Source organism: Marmota flaviventris, chromosome 1 (assembly GCF_047511675.1).
Source record: "Marmota flaviventris isolate mMarFla1 chromosome 1, mMarFla1.hap1, whole genome shotgun sequence".
NCBI lineage: Eukaryota > Metazoa > Chordata > Mammalia > Rodentia > Sciuridae > Marmota > Marmota flaviventris.
In genome coordinates this window covers 211910506-211930988 of record NC_092498.1, presented here as the reverse complement: position 1 = coordinate 211930988, position 20483 = coordinate 211910506, and the positions used below count along the sequence as shown (strand labels likewise).

The 20483-nt window shown below is 54.1% G+C and overlaps 3 protein-coding genes across 4 annotated transcripts; 1 reads left to right on the top strand and 2 right to left on the bottom strand.

The window, feature by feature from the left end:
- The first annotated feature begins 794 nt into the window (after window positions 1-794).
- Window positions 795-6952, top strand: Icam5 (intercellular adhesion molecule 5). Its single transcript, XM_027955198.2, has 11 exons — window positions 795-876; window positions 1761-2030; window positions 2209-2529; window positions 2740-3027; window positions 3271-3525; window positions 3668-3916; window positions 4367-4609; window positions 4706-4984; window positions 5072-5311; window positions 5717-5980; window positions 6684-6952. Exons 1-11 carry the CDS (start codon window positions 795-797, stop codon window positions 6950-6952), a joined length of 2760 nt encoding a protein of 919 aa, XP_027810999.1.
- Window positions 6953-10916: 3964 nt separating this feature from the next.
- Window positions 10917-15692, bottom strand: Zglp1 (zinc finger GATA like protein 1). 2 transcript variants are annotated; one of them, XM_071602792.1, is made up of 6 exons: window positions 15292-15692; window positions 14321-14686; window positions 12003-12076; window positions 11562-11648; window positions 11148-11273; window positions 10917-11036 (listed from the first exon to the last, which is right to left on the bottom strand). In XM_071602792.1, coding segments are annotated over exons 1-6 (762 nt in total). In that variant the 5' UTR covers window positions 15399-15692; the 3' UTR covers window positions 10917-11034. The 2 variants fall into 2 exon arrangements, with proteins under 2 accessions (XP_071458893.1, XP_027810860.2); XM_027955059.3 differs by lacking the exon at window positions 10917-11036 and having other exon boundaries at window positions 11055-11273; window positions 11555-11648.
- A 95-nt stretch (window positions 15693-15787) lies between these two features.
- Window positions 15788-20483, bottom strand: Fdx2 (ferredoxin 2). Its single transcript, XM_027955209.3, has 5 exons — window positions 20230-20483; window positions 20088-20142; window positions 19797-19903; window positions 16468-16555; window positions 15788-16222 (listed from the first exon to the last, which is right to left on the bottom strand). Exons 1-5 carry the CDS (start codon window positions 20363-20365, stop codon window positions 16066-16068), a joined length of 543 nt encoding a protein of 180 aa, XP_027811010.2. The 5' UTR covers window positions 20366-20483; the 3' UTR covers window positions 15788-16065.

Below are 20483 nucleotides of genomic sequence, written 5' to 3'. Positions count from 1 at the left end.
GCGCATTCAGAAGCGCTCCCTGGGAAGCTTGTGCTCGCACAGGCGGGTAGACACATGCCCGCTGCACGCTGGGTAAATACAGACCCCGAGCCGAGCCGATTCTAATTTAGACGCCCGCGAACGCTGCGCGCACGCACACGTGTCTCCGACTCGCTGGCACTTTCGTCCCCGCCCCCTCGTCGCGTGCCGGAGCCGAGCGGGAGGACTAGAGGTGTGGTTGTCATCCTCAGCTCCTCGGGGTCAGAGGACGGTTCAGTGGAAGGAGGCATCCCCACACCGTCCTCTAGACCCGTCTTTTCCCCACACGGTGTTGCTCAAACCTCTGTTAAGCTCCAAATCAATCCCCGCCCCAAGGGGCGCTGGTAGGAGGAGCTAAACCTGCGGGCGGAGCTCAAGCCCAGCTTGTTATCCTAGCATCTAAACCAGGGTGGGTGGAGGTTTGGGCAGGGCAACCCAGCATCCCCCCACCTCCGCGTCGCGGCCGAGGATGACGCGGGAGAGCGTGGTCGTCCCCAGAAGGCTCCAGGAGATCGGGCCGACCTCCATGTAAACCCGGGGGTCGCTCACTCCTGCCGGCTCGCCTTCGCCAAGGCCTGGAGCCCAGTGCACGCTCGCCTCCCGCCCCCCGCCGCCTCTGCCGCCGCCCCCTCCTTGGAAACCAAGTTACCAACGTTTAAACCAATCCCCGAGCGCAACTCTGCCTCCCCCACACTCCACCCGCCGCGCCGCGCCGTCCTCTAGCCGGGCTCGTCACTCGCGCTCCCCTCGCTTCCTTCGCTTCCCCCGCGGCGGCGATGCCAGGGCCTTCGCCAGGGCTGCGCCGAGCGCTACTCGGCCTCTGGGCTGCCCTGGGCCTGGGGATCCTTGGCCTCTCAGGTAAGAGCCCGCTGCTGCTCGGGGTGGACAGAGCTGGGGCGGAGTTGCCAGACCTGAGCAGCGGCCTTACGCCCCTCCCAGCTCCGCCCTCTCCTCGCTCCCACGCTTCTGCTCCCCACCTTGAGCCCCTGTCTCCCTCCCCCCACCACGCACAGAGACCCAGCCTCGTGACTCCTGGCCCTCCTACTCCCTTCGAGATGGAGGGTGTTCTTTTGCACCCAACCCTGTGCCCTAGAGACCCTGTGGCTCTCCTGTCCCTTCCCCGGGTACCTCCTCGCTCTGTGTGGTGCACTGTGGACCATGGACTGGCGTCTTTCCCACTCACGATCAGCAAAGACCCTATCTCCTCAACTCATGACTCAGAGGCGCTGTTCCCGCTCCATTCGGAGCCCTGGCAACCGGGTCGTTCCCGCGGTTCCTTCCAAGCGTCCAGCCCCGCGTCCTCTTTCCATATTCTTTACCCAGGATTGGGGTCCTCCCGTATCCTTGACTCAGGCACAACTCAGCTTTGCCCTCACTCCAACCTCAGTCTCCTGGCGATCTGCCAGGACCTTGAGAACTCGTTCATTCCCCATCCCCCACCTGGAGTCCCCTCCTCCCAGCGTTGCTGTGTGCATCGAAGACCCCATTTTCCCTCTCTTCCCCTCCCATCATGTTTTCCCACCACTTCATTGGAGCCTTGGAGACCAGGGCTCACCGTTGCCATGTCCCAGAGACACCCTCAAGGTTTGGACTCTGGGAGCACATATCCAAACCTGAGGCCCGGGCAGGACGCGGGACTCCTGGGTTCTTTCCTGACTGTGGCCTCTGCTCGTCCCTCGGGGACCCCTGACTCAGTGTAGGGGCACTGAGATCTCAGGCTGAGCCCGCGTTTCCCCGGGCAGCGGTCGCGCAGGAGCCCTTCTGGGCAGACCTGCAGCCCCGCGTTGCGCTTGTGGAGCGCGGGGGCTCGCTGTGGCTGAACTGCAGCACCAACTGCCCTCGGCCGGAGCGCGGTGGCCTGGAGACCTCGCTGCGTCGAAATGGGACCCAGAGGGGCTTGCGCTGGCTGGCGCGGCAGCTAGTGGACATCCGCGAGCCAGAGACCCAGCCCGTCTGCTTCTTCCGCTGCGCACGGCGCACACTACAGGCGCGTGGGCTCATTCGCACTTTCCGTGAGTTCTGTGTGGCCAAGCTTATACTCCACTACTTTCCTTCCCTTCCAAGGCCCCGCCCCAGGGTTCCGGGGTCCTCCCCTTTAGGCTCCACCCTCTCGATTCCCACGCTCTCCCTTCTGGGTCTTACCTCCCTAAGCCCCAGCAGTTTTCAATAGCAGCGATTCCCGTTTTGCAGAGCGGCCAGATCGCGTAGAGCTGGTGCCGCTACCTGCCTGGCAGCCCGTGGGCGAGAACTTCACCCTGAGCTGTAGGGTCCCGGGCGCCGGTCCCCGCGGGAGCCTCACACTGACCCTGCTGCGCGGGGCTCAGGAGCTGATCCGCCGCAACTTTGCCGGCGAGCCACCCCGAGCGCGGGGCGCGGTGCTCACCGCCACGGTACTGGCGCGGAGAGAGGACCATGGAGCTAATTTCTCATGCCGCGCGGAGCTGGACCTTCGGCCGCATGGCCTGGGACTGTTTGAAAACAGCTCCGCCCCCAGAGAGCTCCGAACCTTCGGTGAGTGGGTGTGGGGTCCCCAACTTGGGGTGGGCTGATTTTTAAGTTTAGAGACATATGCATCTGAATGCTACCCCTTACTTCAACGCTCACCCGCTGAGTTATTTTCGTCTATGCCTTAAGACTGATAATATAAGATAGTGAATGTGAAATGCTTAGTACATATCGACTGCTCAGTACATAAATTTAAGCCCTATTCTTCGACCCTAGCCTTGTCTCCAGACTCCCCGCGCCTCATTGCTCCCCGGCTCCTAGAAGTGGGCTCAGAAAAGCCGGTGAGCTGCTCTTTGGACGGACTGTTTCCAGCCCCGGAAGCTGGGGTTTACCTCGAATTAGGAGATCAGAGACTGAATCCTTATGTCACACTCGAGGGGGACGCCCTCATGGCCACTGCTACAGTCACCGCAAGCGCAGAGCAGGAGGGTGCCAGGCAGCTGGTCTGCACCGTGACCTTGGGGGGCGAAAGCCGAGAGACCCGGGAGAACCTAACGATCTACAGTAAGGAGCTGCGCACCCAGATTTCCGCTACCTAGGGGTGGGGCCAAAACCACTCAAAGGCGGGGCGATGAGTGGGCGGGATCCCAGTACCTGAACAGGCATGGCCAGAGAAATTTTAAAGGACTGACAGATAGAGGTTGGGAAGTTGGCTGCAACCCGGGAAACGCTCCGGGAGATAAGGGGCGGGCTTTGACCCGTAGGAGGGGCGTGGTCAGCGGACTCCCGGCAATGCTCGGTCCCCAGGCTTCCCCGCGCCCCTCCTGAACCTGAGTGAACCCAACGCCCCTGAGGGGAAGATGGTGACAGTAACCTGCACAGCCGGGGCTCGGACCCTGGTCACACTGGAGGGAATTCCAGCTGCTGTTCTGGGGCAGCCCGCCCAACTCCAGCTAAACGTCACTGAGAATGATGACAGGCGCGGCTTCTTCTGCGAAGCCATCCTCGAGGTGGATGGGGAGATCTTGAGCAAGAACGAGAGCGCGGAGCTTCGCGTCCTATGTGAGTTAATGTTAACCCATCGCCCAGCTCCTAGTGACCTCCAATCACCTGCTCACTCTCCGATCGCGATCGCATAGTGGAAGCGGGGGTCATTCATCGCAAGCCACTTTTAGCCTCTTGTATCCCACGCCCCTGTCCACAGATGGTCCCCGGCTGGACGACTCTGATTGTCCCAGAAGCTGGACGTGGCCAGAGGGCCCAGAGCAGACACTGCGCTGCGAGGCCCGAGGAAACCCAGCGCCCTCAGTGCATTGCGCGAGGCCCGACGGCGGGGCTGTGCTGGCGCTTGGCCTACTGGGTCCGGTCACTCGCGCACTCGCGGGCACTTACCGCTGCACAGCGGTCAATATACAGGGCGAGGCGGCCAAGGACGTGACACTAACAGTAGAATGTGAGTAGTGGGGTACCCAGGGCGCATCTCTTTCTGGTTCTCAGGGCCTAAGCGGGGCTGACCTATAGGGAAGTATAATAGGGTTTGAAGTGTGTCTCTGGGCAGGACTTGGGAAAAGGGAAGAGGCTGGTGAGGAAGCGGCATCAGGGACCAATCTTGGAAAAGGATGGGGGCGTGGGTGTGTGGGTGTACTCTGGCAAAAAATGGGCGGTCTGAGTGGCCAAAAATTTTAGGCTGAAGACTGGAGAGGGCCTGTGGGTTCATTGTGGGAATTAGAAAAATGCCCTTACTCAGGGCTCATGGAGCTTGATTAGCTACACCCTTTTGGCTAGCAGTCCCTGCAGGGCACAGCCTGCCCAACCCAGCCTGGCGCTGGGACCCAAAAAGGGTCACTAAGGTCATCACATCCTTCCCCAGACCTCAAACCCAACAACATACGCCTCCTTTCAGATGCACCGGCGCTAGACAGTGTGGGCTGCCCAGAACAGATTACTTGGTTGGAGGGAACAGAGGCCTCGCTGAGCTGTGTGGCACACGGGGTCCCTCCGCCCAACGTGAGCTGTGTACGCACTGGGGAGGCCAAAATTGTCGAAGGGCTGCTGCGCGTGGCTCGGGAGCATGCAGGCACTTACAGATGCGAAGCCACCAACGCTCGAGGTTCTGCAGCTAAAAATGTGGCTGTCACGGTGGAATGTGAGTAGAGGCGGCTCAGGACAAGATAGGGTTTGTCGGCACCACCCAGACCAGCTTCCTGTCCCCTATGTGAACCCCTGCTTCCTTGTGTCCCAGATGGCCCCAGTTTTGACGAGCTGAGTTGCCCCAGCAACTGGACCTGGGTGCAAGGATCTGGACGGCTGTTTTCCTGTGATGTCGAAGGGAAGCCAGAGCCAAGCGTGGAGTGCGTGGGCTCTGAGGGTGCCAGTGAGGGGACGGTGCTGCCGTTGGCAAGCTCAAACCCTAATCCTAGAGACCCCGCTATTGCTAGTGACCTGACACCTGGTATCTACATCTGCAACGCCACCAACCGGCACGGCTCCACGGTCAAAACAGTTGTCGTGAGCGCGGAGTGTGAGCGGAGCCCAGGTGGGCGGGAGTAAGGGGTGTCCCCAGGGTCCCGGGCCCCCTCCCTGACGCCCTCTACTGGCTACTCTGCAGCGTCGCCACAGATGGATGAGTCCACCTGCCCAAGTCATCAGACATGGCTGGAAGGGGCTAAACCTGCAGCGCTGGCCTGCACCGCCCGAGGTCAGCCCTTCCCACAAGTGCACTGCTCCAGAGAGGGTGCGCCCCAGCCTGAGAGGCAGCGCGTGTCCCGAGAGGATGCGGGTACCTATCTCTGTGTGGCCACCAATGCTCATGGCACAGATTCCAGGACCATCACTGTGGGCGTGGAATGTGAGTGCAGGCCTTTCCTGATGCAAGGGACTCTGTCCCTGGAAAAGTAATTTGCAGGGTGACAGAGCCCACGGAAGTTCAGCGGCACCTCTCCCAGTCCCATTGTTGGGAGCAGGGAGTTCTGGCCTAAACCTGGGTGGTAATGAAAATTCTAGGGAACAGGAACTCGCTTAAATCCTGGATGGATAGTGGCAAAGATCCACCTCCTCCCATTCAATAAGAAGGGAGCAAAATTTATGTCCTAAAATACTGACTGTGGAGGGAAGGTGCTCTGACGCGAGCAGCATTTTCTCCCCCTCACCGGAAAAGAGGAGGCGTCAGGCCGATTATGATGGGCCAGAGTAGGGCACCTGGGTAACCGCTGAGCAGCCGCTAAATCGGTCTTCACCCCTTTGACCCCTGCAGACCGTCCGGTAGTTGCGGAGCTGGCCGCCTCACCCTCGAGCGTGCGGCCAGGCGGGAACTTCACATTGACCTGCCGCGCAGAGGCCTGGCCTCCAGCCCAGATCAGTTGGCGCGCACCCCCGGGAGCCCTCAACATCGGCCTGTCGAGCAACAATAGCACGCTAAGCGTGGCGGGCGCTATGGGCAGTCACGGCGGGGAGTACGAGTGCGCCGCCACCAACGCGCACGGGCGCCATGCACGGCGCATCACGGTGCGCGTGGCTGGTAAGTGACAGCTGGGGGTGGAGCAAGGGATCTGCTGGAGGGCGTGACCCGGGCCTTGGGGCTCGGGTCAGTATCAATCTCTGCCTCTCAATCCCAAAAGACGAGACCAAAGTGGGTCAAAGTAGAAGTCAACGCGCCTGACGAATGGGGCTCTTGATGGAAGATCAGGGGTGGGAGGCGGAGGTCGGGAGGAAGGTCAGCTCCAGGGGGAGGGACCCTTCAGAGCTGTGACAGCTGTGGGAGGCTCTGATGAACTTGGAGTGGGTTTTGGGGTAGAGGGTGAGGATGACTTGACCTAACTCACCCTCCACTATGGCGCTGTGGGGAAGGGGGACCCAGGGAAGCTGATGAGGGTCAACGAGGTGCCCTCCCCCATTAAATGTAGCTCCTGGGGATGGTTCTCTCTGGGGTGGAGAAACTGCGCTGGCCTCACTGGTCTTCGTCCTTTTGGGAATGGAGAGAATTGACTCACCACTCTGGGGTCAAGGGCTTGTATTCGCATGGGGTGTCAACTGGGTCTGCGGTCCCACTGCCCCTAGAGGGCCTTAGGTGCTCTCCAACTTCTCACAGGCCGGGCTCACTTCCCTGGGGCTCACATGCCAGATGCATGAAGGCTGACCTCGTGTTCATGCCAGGGGACAGTGACTGGGGGTGGGAGGAGCCTGGCGCTTTCCCACCCTCGGTGAAAATTTCCACGCGGCAGGTCCGTGGCTATGGGTGGCCGTGGGCGGAGCGGCCGGGGGCGCGGCGCTGCTGGCGGCTGGGGCGGGCCTGGCCTTCTACGTGCAGTCCACCGCCTGCAAGAAGGGCGAGTACAACGTCCAGGAGGCCGAGAGCTCAGGAGAGGCCGTGTGCCTCAACGGCGCGGGCGGGGGCGCCGGCGGGAGCGCGGAAGGTGGACCCGAGACTGGGGGCTCCGCCGAGTCGCCGTCGGGGGGCGAGGTCTTCGCCATCCAGCTGACTTCCGCGTGACCTGCTCCCCTCTCCCCGCGGGCCGGGGGCCGCCCCCCAGGCGCACACGGGGGCTTATTTATTGTTCTATCTATTTATTTATTTATTTATTCATTTATTTATTTATTCAACTCCAGGGGTATCACCCCTATTTTCTACCCATCTCCCCCAATAAAGTTTTTATAAAGGACTCTCGGTCTCAGCTTCTGTGGATGCAAAATGAGACAATGGGGTCGAATCCCGATTGCGACGATTATTCCTCCAAAAGACTTTTTTTTTTTTTTTTTTTTTTGAGAGCCTACTATGTGTCAGGCGTTAGGCACGTGACACGCCGCCTGTGAGCAGTGTGATCTGGAGCTTTACCTCCCTGTTCCCAGTTTCCTGCCATCACAGGACCCTTGGGCAGGGGTGGGGACCAGCTCCTTCCTCCTCCTCCCTGTTGCTTATCTCTTCCGTCCAGCTCGGACCTCCGATCTGCCCCCTGACCCAGCTAGATCCTGAAGGTGGGAGATCAGGTGCTTTCCCCAGGTCTGTTTACCGGCAGAGCCACGCCGCCTTGCCGGGAGAGGCCAAGCAGTCCTTCCCAAGTGGTGGGATGGGTGGAGGGAGGAGCAGTGGCTGCAGTTGTGGGTGTCAGCCCTCCTGTTAAAGGACTACTGCTGCCCCCACCCCAAAGCTTCCTCCAGCCAGTGTCCACCCACACTGCCTCAGTTTACCCCAACCTGCTTTTTCACTTGACCCATCATGATTCAGAGCTAACACAGGGGATCAGCAGCAACCCCCCAAGCACATCACCATCCCTCCGATGGCATAAGGAGAGAACAGCTGGGCCTCCCCCTCTCTCCCTCCTCCCTCAAAAACAGGAACACAGAGCTCTGGAGAAGGAAGTCCGCCTGGGCAGCTCCAAGCTTCATTGGCTGCCCCCATACGAACATTTAATGAGCAAAGATGAGAACAGGAAGGAGGGCATGAGAGGGCAAACTGGTTCTGGGTGTTAAGTGCCAGGGACAAAAAGCAACAAAGCACAGGCAAGTTAGAGTCCCTGCTGGGCTCCCCCCCAAGTCTCTACCACTTCCCCTGGCCTCCTCCAGATCCCCTGAAGCCCACAAAATCTTGCCTGCCTGTCCTGTCCTTTGGTTTGGTTTTGTTGATAGTGAGGGTTGAACCCTGGGGTGCTCTACCACTAAGCTACACCCCCAGCCCTTTTTATTTCGAGATAGAGTCTCACTAAGATGAGGCTGGCCTCAATCTCCCTGCAGAGTACCTGGTATTACAGGTGTGCACTACCATGCCCAGCCCATGCTGTTCCTTCTGACGGGGGAGTCCTCACCTCCAGGTCCCTTTGCTAGTTCCCTAACTTTTTTTTTTTTTTTTTAAGTATTTGTTTTTTATTTGTAGTTGGACACAGTACTTTTATTTTGTTTATTTATTTTTATGTGGTGCTGAGAATCGAACCCAGGGCCTTGCATGTGCTAGGCAAGCACTCTACCACTGAGCCACAACCCCAGACCTAGTTCACTATCTTGAGGTCTCTATGCCAAGTCAATCCCTGAGGGGACCTTCCCTGAGCCCCATGGATAAAGTAGCCCCTCAATTCTTTTTGTGGGGGGGGGGTACCTGGGGATTGAACTCAGGGGCACTCAACCACTGAGCCACATCCCCAGCCCTGTTTTGAATTTTATTTAAGAGACAGGGTCTCACTGAGTTGCTTAGTGCCTTTCTTTTGCTGAGGCTGGTTTTGTACTCATGATCCTCTTGCCTCAGTCTCTCCAGTTGCTGGGATTACAGATGTGTGCCACCGCATCTGGCTCAATTCCTCTTACACATTTTTCTGCAGCCCAGATCACTACTTAAGATTCTATTTGGGGGCTGAGATTGTGGCTCAGTGGTAGAGCGCTTGCCTAGCATGTGCGAGGCCCTGGGTTCGATCCTCAGCACCACATAAAGATAAAAAATAAAGATATTGTGTCCAATTACAACTAAAAAAAAAGATTCTATTTGATATTTTATTGAAATTGTATTTATTTTTAAGAAATGGGGTCTCTCTGTGTTTCCCAGACTGAATTCACCTCCTGGGCTCAAGTGAGTCTCTTCCCTCAGCCTCCTGAGTAGCTGGGCCTTCAGGTGTACACCACTGCACCAGCTAACTGAATATTGCTCTCTCAGCCTAGAATATTGGCCCCAGCAGATCATTGATCTTTTTCATTTTTAAATTTTTTTATAACTTTATTTATTTATATGTGGTGCTGAGGATCGAAACCAGGACCTTGCAGGTGCGAGGCAAATGATGTTCTACCACTGAGCCATAACCCCAGCCCCTAAATTTTTTTTCCTTTTTTTTTTTTTTTTGCAGTACTGGGGATTGAATCCAGGAACACTATCACTGAGCTATACCCCTAGCTATTTTTATTTTTAGATAGGCTTTAAGTTCTGGAGGCTAACCTTGAACTTGCCATCCTCTGGCCTTGGCCTCCTGAGTCACTGGGATTACAGGATGTACCATGGTACTGTACATTGTTCTTTTTTTTTTTTTTTTAATATATTTTAAAAAAAAAAATTTAGTTGTAGTTGGATACAACACCTTTAATTCACTTATTTTTATGTGATGCTGAGGCTTGAACCCAGGGTCCTGCACATGGGAAGTGAGTGCTCAACCACTGAGCCACAACCCCAGCCCTGTACTTTGTTCTTTCTATTCACCAAGTATCCCCACTGCGGCACACAATAGATGCTCAATAAATGGATAAAAACAGTTGTGAATCTGCAGAGACCTTGATGAGTTCAATGTGTGACCTCAAGTTTTTCCATGCTGGGCACTGGGGAGGCCTCTTGTGGTCAAGCACACAGATGTGGCCACCTTGGACCTAAGTCATGGTCTAGTGGGAGAGAGATGAATGTGATTAAATACTTTTGGGCCAGATAGAGAAATGAAACTTCTGGCAGGTTCTAAGAGGGATACCGGCAAGGAGCTGAACTTGAGACTGATGTGGGCTGGGTGTGGAGTTCTGTTTTAGAGTCGGTGGTTTAGGAAGGCTTCCCTGAAGGGGTGATATTAAGTTTTTCCAAATGACAAGAAGGTAGCAGCCCTGGGGAGATGTGGAGGGAAGAAGTTTTAGGCTGAGGAAAGGTTAGCAATGATCTGAGGGCTGAGAAATATGGGCCCCAGGGCTTTTCCTACAGCTGTACTCAGGTGAGACTAGGAGGGTCTCGCAGGTTTGTACTCTCTCACCTCCTGCAGTAGGCAGCAGACCCAATCTTGATGCAACTCACCTTTATTTATTTATTTATTTTTGCAGTGCTGAGGATGGAAGCCAGGGCTTGCTGGCTAAGTGCTCCACCACTGAGTCACAGCCCTGGCCCACCCCATCCATTCTTGGGCTCTTTCTTCTCCCTCTCAATAAGCTCTGGTGACTTGTGCCTCCCAGTTGCCCAGGGCTGGTTTCCCTGGTCAGTTTTTGGTTTGGGGTTGGGGGGCATCTCTTGAAGAGGGGGGAGGGGAACACAGCAGGGTTGGTATGCTCAAGGGTGCAGGGAGGGTGACAGTCTGAAAGCAGGGGTGAGGCTAGCAGATGAAGGGCCCACCTGTGTGTCTGTCGACATGCATCTGTCCCCTGTGCAATGACACACAGGTGTCTGTCACTGGCTGTGTCTATTGATTTGTGTGGTCAGTCTGTATCTGTGTGTCTTTCACATGTGGGTGTCAGCACATGCATTTGTCTTGTGCATCTATGTGTGTTGTTTGTGTGGTGACCGTTTCCCTGTATAGGACACTGTGCTGAGTGAATGTGGTTAATTCTTGTGTTGGTCTGTATATATATATAACTCTGTGTGTGTGTGTGTGTGTTCCTCACAACCCCAATGAAACACCTGCCCCCATCTTCCCAGGATGGGGAGAAGTGAAGGAAAGTACTCAGAATGAGATTCCCAAATCACACTGCTCTGAGTAGCTCAGGCTTTCTCAAAGTATTAATAGCAATAACAATAGTCACAGCTGAAACAGTTTCCTTTATTTGGAGTCCAATCAAGCCCGACTGGAGAAGGGGCTGAACCAGGGGGGGTGACCTCATGAAACAGGGAGTCTGGGGACTGAGCCTGGATATTCTTCCTGGGAGAGACAGGAGACAGGCTTGACTTTCCTTACTCCTAGGAGTTCTACCCATTCTTCCCCTAGGAAAACTGAGGCAGAACCAGGTCACTTGAGTGAAGAAGGGCTTACATTTCCTGAGTTGGGTCTTGGTGGGGGTCCATGGACAACCCACATCTGCCACACAGCTTCTTGGGCTGGACACTTTTCCTGGGCACCAGCCAGCAACTGGAACAACGGGTACCATATTTCTTGTACCTGGGATGGAGATACAAGAAATTATCATTTAAGATGCAGCAGGGGGGCTGGGCATGTAGCTCAGCAGTAGAGAAAGGCCCTGGGTTTGATCCTCAGCACCACATAAAAATAAATAAATAAGATAAAGGAATTGCGTCCATCTACAACTAAAAACAAAAGATACAGCAGGGACCCAGAAACTATCATGAGGAAGCCATTTTCCTCAAGAGGTACCTCTTCTTCCCAGATCCCCCCACACTAATGGGGGGCCCGACCCCAACTCCCTCCTCCATGCTGAGGACCTGATACCACAGGCATTGCAGAGAGGGGTCCCATCTTCAGCATCTCTCCAGAGTGGGGTCCTCTGGGTCCTACAGGAGGCACAGCATCGTGGAGCTGGAGGGTCAGAGGTCAAAGGGCAAAGATCAGAGTCAAGAATCTGAATTCAAGAGACCTGTGGAGGTAGGGCATTGTGTGTGGGGGGTCCCTGTGAAGGCCCCACCTGGTTCTGGGCCAGCCTTGGGTGTTGCTAAAGACAGAGGGAAAGCCAGGAAGAGGGACAGATGGTGCAGCTCAGCAGGGGAGGAAGCTGGGGGTGGGGTGACTCAGCCTGAAGGGAGGGGTGCACTCCAACTCCTGGGCAGGTCTAAATGGGGAAGCGGGAGGGGGAGGGGGCAGGGAGACAGAGGCAGGGAGGACAGGAAGTTGGCCCCCCCAAATATTTACAGCTCTTACATCTTCAGGACTCACCCTGGGCCTCGCTGCCTCCAGGGCTGGGCTCAGGGGCACTGGCAGGGCTTGCGGGTGGTCCCTGAGAGTGGCTGCTGCGGGGCAGATGAGACATTAGCATTGGGGATCAGCGTCCTGTCCCCTGAACACTCATTATCAAGGTATCTGGCAGCCCTAGGAGACAGTCGGAGTCTGAATGATAAGATATCATTCCAAGGGTGGTGTGCTGGGATACAGGCTCAAGTGCCAGTTCTCCCCCTTGCCTGCTGTGTGGCCCTGGACCAGCTACATCCTCACCCTCGAGGCTTCAGTTTTCTAACCTGTACAATGGGCATCATGAGCCCGTGTACATCGAGTGCTGCCTGTTGCCAGGGCCGTAGTGATGTCTGTAACCCTAGCAACTCAAGAGGCTGAGGCAGGATGGCAAGTTCAAAGCCAGCCTGGGCAAGTTAGCAAGACTCTGTCTCCAATTTTAAAAAAAGAAAAAGAAAGGACTGAGGATGCGGCTCAGTGGAAAAGTGCCCTGGGCTCAATTCCCAATACCAAAACATAAATGTGTTGCCTGTAACCATTTTTTCTTTCTTTTTTTTTTTTTTTGTGGGGGGGGCGGAGTACTGGGGATTGAACCCAGGAGCACTTAACCACTGAGCCATATCCCCCCCTTTTTTATTTTTTTTGCAACAGGGTCTTGCTAAGTTGCTTAGAGCCTCACTTTTGGGGAAAGTATACAACTGCCCTCAGTATGGACCAGCCTGTTTGACAGAGGGGACCAAGTCTCAGTGGAGACAGAGGCAGGGCTGGACATGGCACTGGCCTGAGGTCTTAATCAGACTGAGCCATCCCTCATGTGGAAGGACTGACTCCAGGGCATCTGTCTCCCAATACTTTCCTTTCTTCTGGTGGTGTGCTGGGAGTTGAACCTAGGGCCTTGCAAATGCTAGGCAATCACCATACGCTGAGCCACATTCCAGTCCCCGTTAATGTCCTGGTCCTTTCTTGGATGTACACGTCAGCCCTCCCTATCCAGGGATTCTGTATCCAAGACCACAACCAACTGTAGGGTTGACTTAGTAGGCAGGAGGCCCTGGAGGCCCATCCCTAGCATCGTAAAAATAACAACAAAAATCTGGTCAGGTGTGGTGGTGCACCTTGTAATGCCAGAGGCTTGGGAGGCTGAGGCAGGAGGACTGCAAGTTCAAAGCCAACCTCAGCAACTTAGGAGGCCCTAAGCAACTCAGTGAGACACTGTCTGGAAAGGAAACATAAATAAGGGCTGGGGATGGGCTCAGTTGTTAAGCACCCTGGGGTTCAATCCTGGTACAGAAAAAAAGAAAGTAAGAAAAGAAACAAACCAACCAAACAAAAAACCTCTGTGGATTGTAAATATTTGGGGAGAAGGGAGCAGGTATGAAGAATAGTAGAATGAACTGGACATTCCGACCCTATGTGCATGTATGTGTACAACTAGAAGAATGAGCAGTCATATTCCATCTATGCCCGATGTGGCAGGATGCATTCTACTGTTATGTATACATAATTAGAAAAAAAACAAAAACCGTGGGGGGGGGGTACCAGGGAATGAACTCAGGGGCTCTCCACCACTGAGCCACATCCCTAGCCCTATTTTGTATTTTATTAGAACAGGGCCTCACTGAGTTGCTTAGTGCCTCGCTTTTACTGAGGCTGGCTTTGAACTCATGATCCTGCTGACTCAGCCTCCCGAGCCGCTGGGATTACAGGCGCGCACCACCACGCCCAGCTTAGAACAAATTTTTAAGAAAGGAAATATTTAGGGAACAAAATCCACAGGTACTAAACACATACAGACTTTTCATTTCCTAAATGATAAAGTTTAACTATTTACATACTGCATGTATATATACTGCATGAGATATTTTAAGGGGTCTAGAAGTGACTTAAAGTACACGGGAAGCTGGGTTCAGTGGCCCATTCCTGTAATCCCCGCTACTCTGAAACTCTGAAGCTGAAGCAGGAGGATCACAAGTTTGAGGTCAGCCTGGGCAACTTAGGGAGACCCTGTCTCAAAAATAAAGAAGGGCTGAGGGTGTAGCTCAATGGTAGAGCACCCCTGGGCTAAATCATCAATACCACAATAAACATTAATAAAAAGGGCTGAGAGTGTAGCTAAGTGGTAGATTGCCCTGGTTTCAACCCATCATATCACAAAAATAAATAAAACAAAGTATACGGTTTGTACATGGGCTCTACGCAAATAGCATGGCATTTTCTATAACATTTGGGTAACTGGAGGGAGGTGGGGTCCTAGAACCAGCTGCTGTGGATATTGTAAAGGTTACCCTGTCCCAGTTGGGCCCTACCTGTCGGTGGGCAAGATCTGCAGGCTGCAGTCCGGCTTTAACTGAAAAGTCAGAGTCACTCCTTGGAACGTGGGGTCCCCTTTCTCAGTGCCCCGGCAGGGGTGCGGCTGTTTGCGTGGTCTTCTCTGGGGTGGGGCTGGAGGACCCTCAGGGGGCACCATGCTGCAGCGCTTCTGGCTGACTGGGGTCTGCATGTTCTTGGAATTCCTGGCCATAGTTAAGGGGTCCAAAGTCCCCAGGGTCATTGGTCCCCAGCAGGGTCCCAGGGCCAGGGGGACCTGAGTTGGGGGCAGGGCCAGCCCCTCTTCTGTCTCTTGAAGGAAGCCCAGGGCAGTGATGGAGTCCTGGCATCCAGGCCAGAGGGACCTGTGGACAAGAGGCCAGGTGATTACCTCCATCCCTGGGTGGTTCTTGGATCCAGAAGGCCTGGGGGTGCTCACTGGAGCCTATTCCTTGCTCACTGTGCCTTTGAGCAGGTCACACACCCTGCCTGGGCTGTGGAATCCCTTCTAGGTTGTTTCAGGTTTAAAAGTTACAAAATAATTGCAAACAAGGCTCAAGGTAAGCATGCCAGGTGATGTTCTCTGCCCTTATTAACCATTTAATCCACCCAGGAGCCCAGGAAGCAGGGACTTACTCTTGGTGACCAGGCCAGGGCTTCTGACTTCTGAGTAGAAGACCCGCTGACTTTATATGATTTCTGTCTCTATCACTGATACGCTGGCCTACATAACCCCTGGATGACCCTCGGTGGTGCTCACATGGGCCACGGGGATTCAGGGAGGTGTGAAATTGTATGGCCTCAGAGCCTAGATCATCTTAAGTGTCTGGAGACCAGAAGCTCTTTTTGGAAGTACCAGTAACTAACTTGGTGACCTCTGGATAACCTCAAGAACCAGAGGCCATGACCCCCTGCCACCAGGCTAGGTGAAATGTCGGCAGGGTGGGGGCAGGCGCCGAGCCTTACGCACCTGCCACTGAGCCTGAAGCATCCGGGGGGCCTCGGCTTCTGCTGGGCGGAGGGTCTTGGCGGCTCCACGTCCAGACAGCGAGACGCCAGGAGCTCTCCCAGCAGCATCAGGTCGGGGTCTTGGCAGTCACACCCCAGCCCCGCCCCACCACCAAGGGGTGGAAAGCCCTATGGCTGCTGCCCCGAGGGTGCAATGAGCCCCAGCTGGGTGGGGCGGGCCGCTGGGGTCTCCTCAGCGCTGCCTCTCCTTCCTGGCTTTACTCAGGTCACCTGCACACCCCTCAGGGCCAAGGGCAGCCTCTATCCCTCCAAATCCCTCCGCAGCTGCAGGGGCGGGGCCTCACCACCGGGGCAACCTGCCTAGGAAGAAGGGGATCCCGAGGCTCTGCCTCAGATCCCCAGCGGTCATCTCTTGCTGCCGGGACAGGAGAGCTGGGGTTCCAGCAGATGCGGATGCAGAATGTGGGTTCCCCCAAGGACACTCGACATGCTGGAAATCTAGGAGACAGTTTTATTGCAGCTCCAATTTGAGTCCACCCCTGCTCACGCTCCCATTCTTAGGGGCTGGGGGATGGCACCCCAAGTAGGGGCCCTGTCCCCTCCAGAGTCTGGACATAGTGATCTCTCCAAGCAAGGTCTCTGGCCTTCACCGTGCTTCTGACATCTCTCTCCAGCCTGTTCGCACTCCGGGCTGGGCTGGGCTGGCGGCTCGACTATTCCTTCAAGTCCTGGCCCTGGGGCCATGGTGGTGTGGGGGACAGTCCTGCTGCCCATGTCAGTGGGGCTTGGGGACATGTCCATCCACATAGAAGTTCCTGGTGATCTTGGGCAGGGTGAATTCAGCCCCTTCCAGCTCAGGGGTCAGCACGATCTGGCAGCCCAGGCGCGAGTTCTCCTGGAGGAGGGGGGCCATATCCAGCATGTCGTCCTCCCTGGGCAATGAGCGCAGCGTTAGCCGTCCACATGCTGGCCCAGCTGCTGGGGAGACTGGCAGCCCTGGGGTAGGCAGGCTGACCAAGTCCACTTGGGAAGGGGCAGAGGGGAAACTCCCCTTCCAGCAGCTGGAGGCGGGAGAAGAACTGGGGCTGCCCTCCCTGGTGGCCCCTCTGGACATGGGGACCTGGAGGCTCAGCAGCTGAGCCCTGCCACTCAGAGCCTGGGGGTCTGCCCTGCTCACCTCTCCTCAGGGGGAGGCAGAAGATCCAGGTGGGCCTCACTCACATACACATGGCAGGTGGAGCACGCCAGAGAGGCTTCACAGGCTCCTGGGGGCAGGAAGTGAAGGGAATGGTTGGTGAGGGGCAGGCGCCATTCCACAAAGGGTGCCAAGAAGCTCTTTGTTTGACTGCAGGCCTCAGCACTCCCTCCTGGTCATATGTCAGGTCACCTGCACAGTTCGTTGTTCTGGAGCTGCCTGCAGGCTTTATGAGGGCATGTCCAGAGTGTCTTAATTCCCAAGGACTCTCCAGCAGACCGAGGACCTGGCTGGGTGTGTGGAACCAATAATAAGCCTGGAGTGACTTCTATAAAGCTGAGAGGGGAACGGCCAGCAGGTTCCCTGCAGCCTGTGAGCCCGTGCTGTGACCCTGTGCTAGGCCTGCTCCTGCCTCCTTGCTGCTCCCAGAGGACATTCTGGCTGACTCCAGAGGGAGAAGGGAGAATAGGTCAGGAGTAAGGATTAAAAGAGGCAGAACCTAGGGTCTTTCTACTCATCACTTGTTGTTGGACACACTTCTGAACCCTCTGACCAGTCACCAAGAACTATGCTTGGTGTCTTTCTTGGCCTAAAACTTTTCAAATGGTTTCACATCCAGAAAAAATCTAGACTCCTCTACTGAGTCCTTGAGATTCCTTCTCCCCTCATTCATTCCACTTCATTCACATTGACCCTCTTGATGCCACTCTAATAGCCAAACTCCAATACCCAAGTTCATCCCCACCTCAGGATCTTTGCACTTGCTGTATCCATGACTTGGAATGCTCTTCTCTCCACTTTTTCCATTCTTGTCTCTGGGGGCTCAACTCAACTATTCTCTGAGTCCCCCAACTCCTATTTCTTGTCCCTATCCCCCTTTTAATTTTGTGTCCCGTTTACACCACAAATAACTTTTCTTTCTTTTGGAAATGGGATTTTGCTATGTTGCCCAGGTTGGTCTCTAGCTCCTAATCTCAAGTGATCTCCCTTTGGCCTCCCAAATAGCTGGGATAATAAGCAAGCATCACTGTGCCTGGCTCATCTGCAACCAGAGTGTCTTAATTCAACCACCTTAATCTCTGGGTTTACCTGTTCCCAGTCAATCGGCCTTCCCTCTCTCTGTGCCAGGTACAAAGTACTACTAAATATTGTTTCATCCTAACAGCAATCCAATGAGATGACAACTAAATCATCTCATTTTATAGATGAGGAAACAGCTAAGTAACTTGCTCAGGGACATAGCTGTTAAAAGGCAAGATTTGAATACAAGATACTTGCCTCTAAAATTCATGTTCCAAACTCTGTTCTGGACTTCTGGCTATTGCATTCTAACACATAACTGCTTCCATGGTAGGAAGGCCTGCTATGGCCTTCCAATATCCCAACAGCCCCTTTAATGATTGGATTAGACTTTAAAAAATTTTTTAAAATACATTTTTTAGTTGTAGATGGACACAATACTTTTATTTTATTTATTTATGTGGTGCTAAGGTTTGAACCCAGTGCTTCACACATGCTAGGCAAGCGCTCTACCACTGAACCATAGCCCCAACCCCAAGACTTTTTTTTTGGTACTAGGGACTGAACTCCGAGATGCTTAATGAATCATTGAGCTACATCCACAGTACTTTTTATTTTATGAGACAGAGTTTTGCTAAGTTGCTTAGGGACTCTCTAAATTGCTGAGGCTGGCTTTGAGCTTGTGATTCTCCTACCTCAGTCTCCCTAGGCACTGGGATTACAGGCAGATGCCACCTCATCTGGCTTGAAAAGATTTCTTATTATAGTCTCCCAACAAATAAACCCTGTTTATTTTTCTTTTTCTTTATTTTTGAGGAGGTGGGGGATTGGGGATTGAACTCAGGGGCACGTGGCCACTGAGTCACATATGCAGCCCTATTTTGTGTTTTACTTATTTATTTATTTATTTAAATATTTATTTTTTAAATTGTAGTTGGACCCAATACCTTTATTTTATTTATTTATTTTTATGTGGTGCTGAGGATCGAACCTAGGGCCTTGCATATGCTAGGTGAGTGCTCTAGTGCTAAACCACAACCCCAGCCCCTTATTTATTCATTTTTAACATTTTTATTTATTTTTATGTGGTGCTGAGGATCGAACCCAGTGCCTCACATGAGCGAGGCAAGCATTCTACCACTGAGCCACAACCCCAGCCCTCTATTTTATATTTTATTTAGAGGCAGGGTCCCACTGAGTTGCTTAGCATCTCACTGTTGCAGAGGTTGGCTTTGAACGTGTGTGTGATCCTCTGGCCTCAGCCTCCCCAGCTGCTGGGATTTACAGGAGTGCACCACCACACCCAGAAGTGTATATGTTTTTTTTAATACCACCCTTCCAGTTGATCATGACTTAATAATATGTTTACTCTTGGGATTATTGTCATTATTAGGCTGAAATTGGTGTGAGATGACAGAGTCCTTATTTGTTTTATACATTGTTACCCAAAACATAGTAGGCATTCAATGTTTGCAGAAGGGTAGCACAGATTATGGGCTCAAATGGGCTGGATTTGGATCTAGTTTTGCCACTTACTTGATTTTGGGATGGGTCTACTTAAGCTGGTGTTCAGTTTCCTCATCTGTAAAATGGAATAAATCTCTTCTATCGCATAAAGTTCTCATGAAGATTCAGCCAGTTGATATGTACTAGTGTGCTTAAAGTAATTCGTTATTATTATTGTTCCTTCAGCAAAAGCTGATTTAAAACCTGTTACATCTAAGTACCATGCCAGGCAACAGATAAGCATGAACAAGGTGAATTGGGTCCCTGAGCTCACCGTGAAAAAGATGGCAAGGAGGGAAGCAAAACAGTGCTATGAGGGTGACTGGGATGGAGACTTTAGCTGGACTGAGTGGGATGGAAGTGTCAGGAAGAAAACATTTACATTGAGAACTGAAGGATGAGAAGGAACCAAAAAGGTCTGCTAGGCTAGCACTTCTGACACAGGAAACAGAAAATGCAGAGGTTCTGAGGCAGGAATGAGCTTGGCTGTTTGAGAAATCACAGAGTGGCTAGAATGGAGGGAGCAAGCAGGAAGGGAACACAGCTCCCAGAGGGAAGTTCTAGTGCCTCTAATAAATGAAGACTGGGAAAGGGATGAGGCCATGGTGAAGAATTTGGATTTTAGTACATATTAGGTAGTAAGCCACAGGTGGGCTAGTCAGTAGAGAGACATATCTGTTTTGATGTGATTAGAGAGAGAGAGAGAGAGAGAGAGAGAGAGGGAGGGAGGGAGGGAGGGAGGGAGGAGATCAGGTCCTCCATAATTTCCTGTACTTGGCTCCTACCTTCCAGGTCCACTCCGTGGCGCTGGGCCAAGTGGAGAACATTGTCCCCGACTCTGCCGCTCACCGGGATCCGCTGGCCTGACCGGTCTACGAAGACCACGTTCACCCTGGGGACAGATGGGAGAGCGGATGCCACATTGGACGATGGGCTCAGGGGCCGCATAGATTCTAGGGTTAGGAGACAGGGGATGGGCGAGGCAGAAAAAAAGCCCCGGATGAAGTTGCAGAACAGGGCTTGAATCGGGGAGCCTCATGGGACGAGGAACGAGGGATTTGGACCCGTACACTCACACGTCCCCGGGCCGCTCAGAGCCTCCGGCCTCTTCTTCTCCTGCCGGGCGCGAGCCTAGAAAACACGGTTAGGTGAGCGGCTGCGCGCCGTTCTGCCGGCGTCCGACTGGTTAACGCAGTCTGTCCCAGGAGCCCTGGGTACCTGTCGTCCAGAATTTTCTGGCTATCGCCAGCGCCGCTGCATCCCTGGACCTGCTCCACCAGGAACCCCTGGCCACCCGCATTAAGACCCTGGCATTCACGCCGCCCCGGGCCACGGAGGCGGCCATGACAGGCATCACGTGACCAGACGATCGAGCATGCGCAGTCCCGGACACGCGAACCGAGAGCTCGTAATTACCCAAACACAAACGCAGGTTTGCTTGGGTCCTGAGGCGGCGAGGTGTTTGCGCCGCG

What these genes read in the sequence shown, in the direction of transcription:
- Fdx2 (XM_027955209.3), bottom strand. Translation starts at nt 20,365, where the DNA reads ATGCCTGTCATGGCCGCCTCCGTGGCCCGGGGCGGCGTGAATGCCAGG. An exon ending in TCTGAGCGGCCCGGGGACGT is followed by an intron (nt 19,904 to 20,087) that starts GTGAGTGTACGG and finishes ATCTGTCCCCAG; the next exon opens with GGTGAACGTGGTCTTCGTAG. An exon ending in CCACGGAGTGGACCTGGAAG is followed by an intron (nt 16,556 to 19,796) that starts GTAGGAGCCAAG and finishes TCCTGCCCCCAG; the next exon opens with GAGCCTGTGAAGCCTCTCTG.
- Icam5 (XM_027955198.2), top strand. Translation starts at nt 795, where the DNA reads ATGCCAGGGCCTTCGCCAGGGCTGCGCCGAGCGCTACTCGGCCTCTGG. An exon ending in CGTGACACTAACAGTAGAAT is followed by an intron (nt 3,917 to 4,366) that starts GTGAGTAGTGGG and finishes GCCTCCTTTCAG; the next exon opens with ATGCACCGGCGCTAGACAGT. An exon ending in AGTTGTCGTGAGCGCGGAGT is followed by an intron (nt 4,985 to 5,071) that starts GTGAGCGGAGCC and finishes GCTACTCTGCAG; the next exon opens with CGTCGCCACAGATGGATGAG.
- Zglp1 (XM_027955059.3), bottom strand. Translation starts at nt 15,398, where the DNA reads ATGCTGCTGGGAGAGCTCCTGGCGTCTCGCTGTCTGGACGTGGAGCCG. An exon ending in TGCTTCAGGCTCAGTGGCAG is followed by an intron (nt 14,687 to 15,291) that starts GTGCGTAAGGCT and finishes TCTTGTCCACAG; the next exon opens with GTCCCTCTGGCCTGGATGCC. An exon ending in TGGAGGCAGCGAGGCCCAGG is followed by an intron (nt 11,649 to 12,002) that starts GTGAGTCCTGAA and finishes CTGACCCTCCAG; the next exon opens with CTCCACGATGCTGTGCCTCC.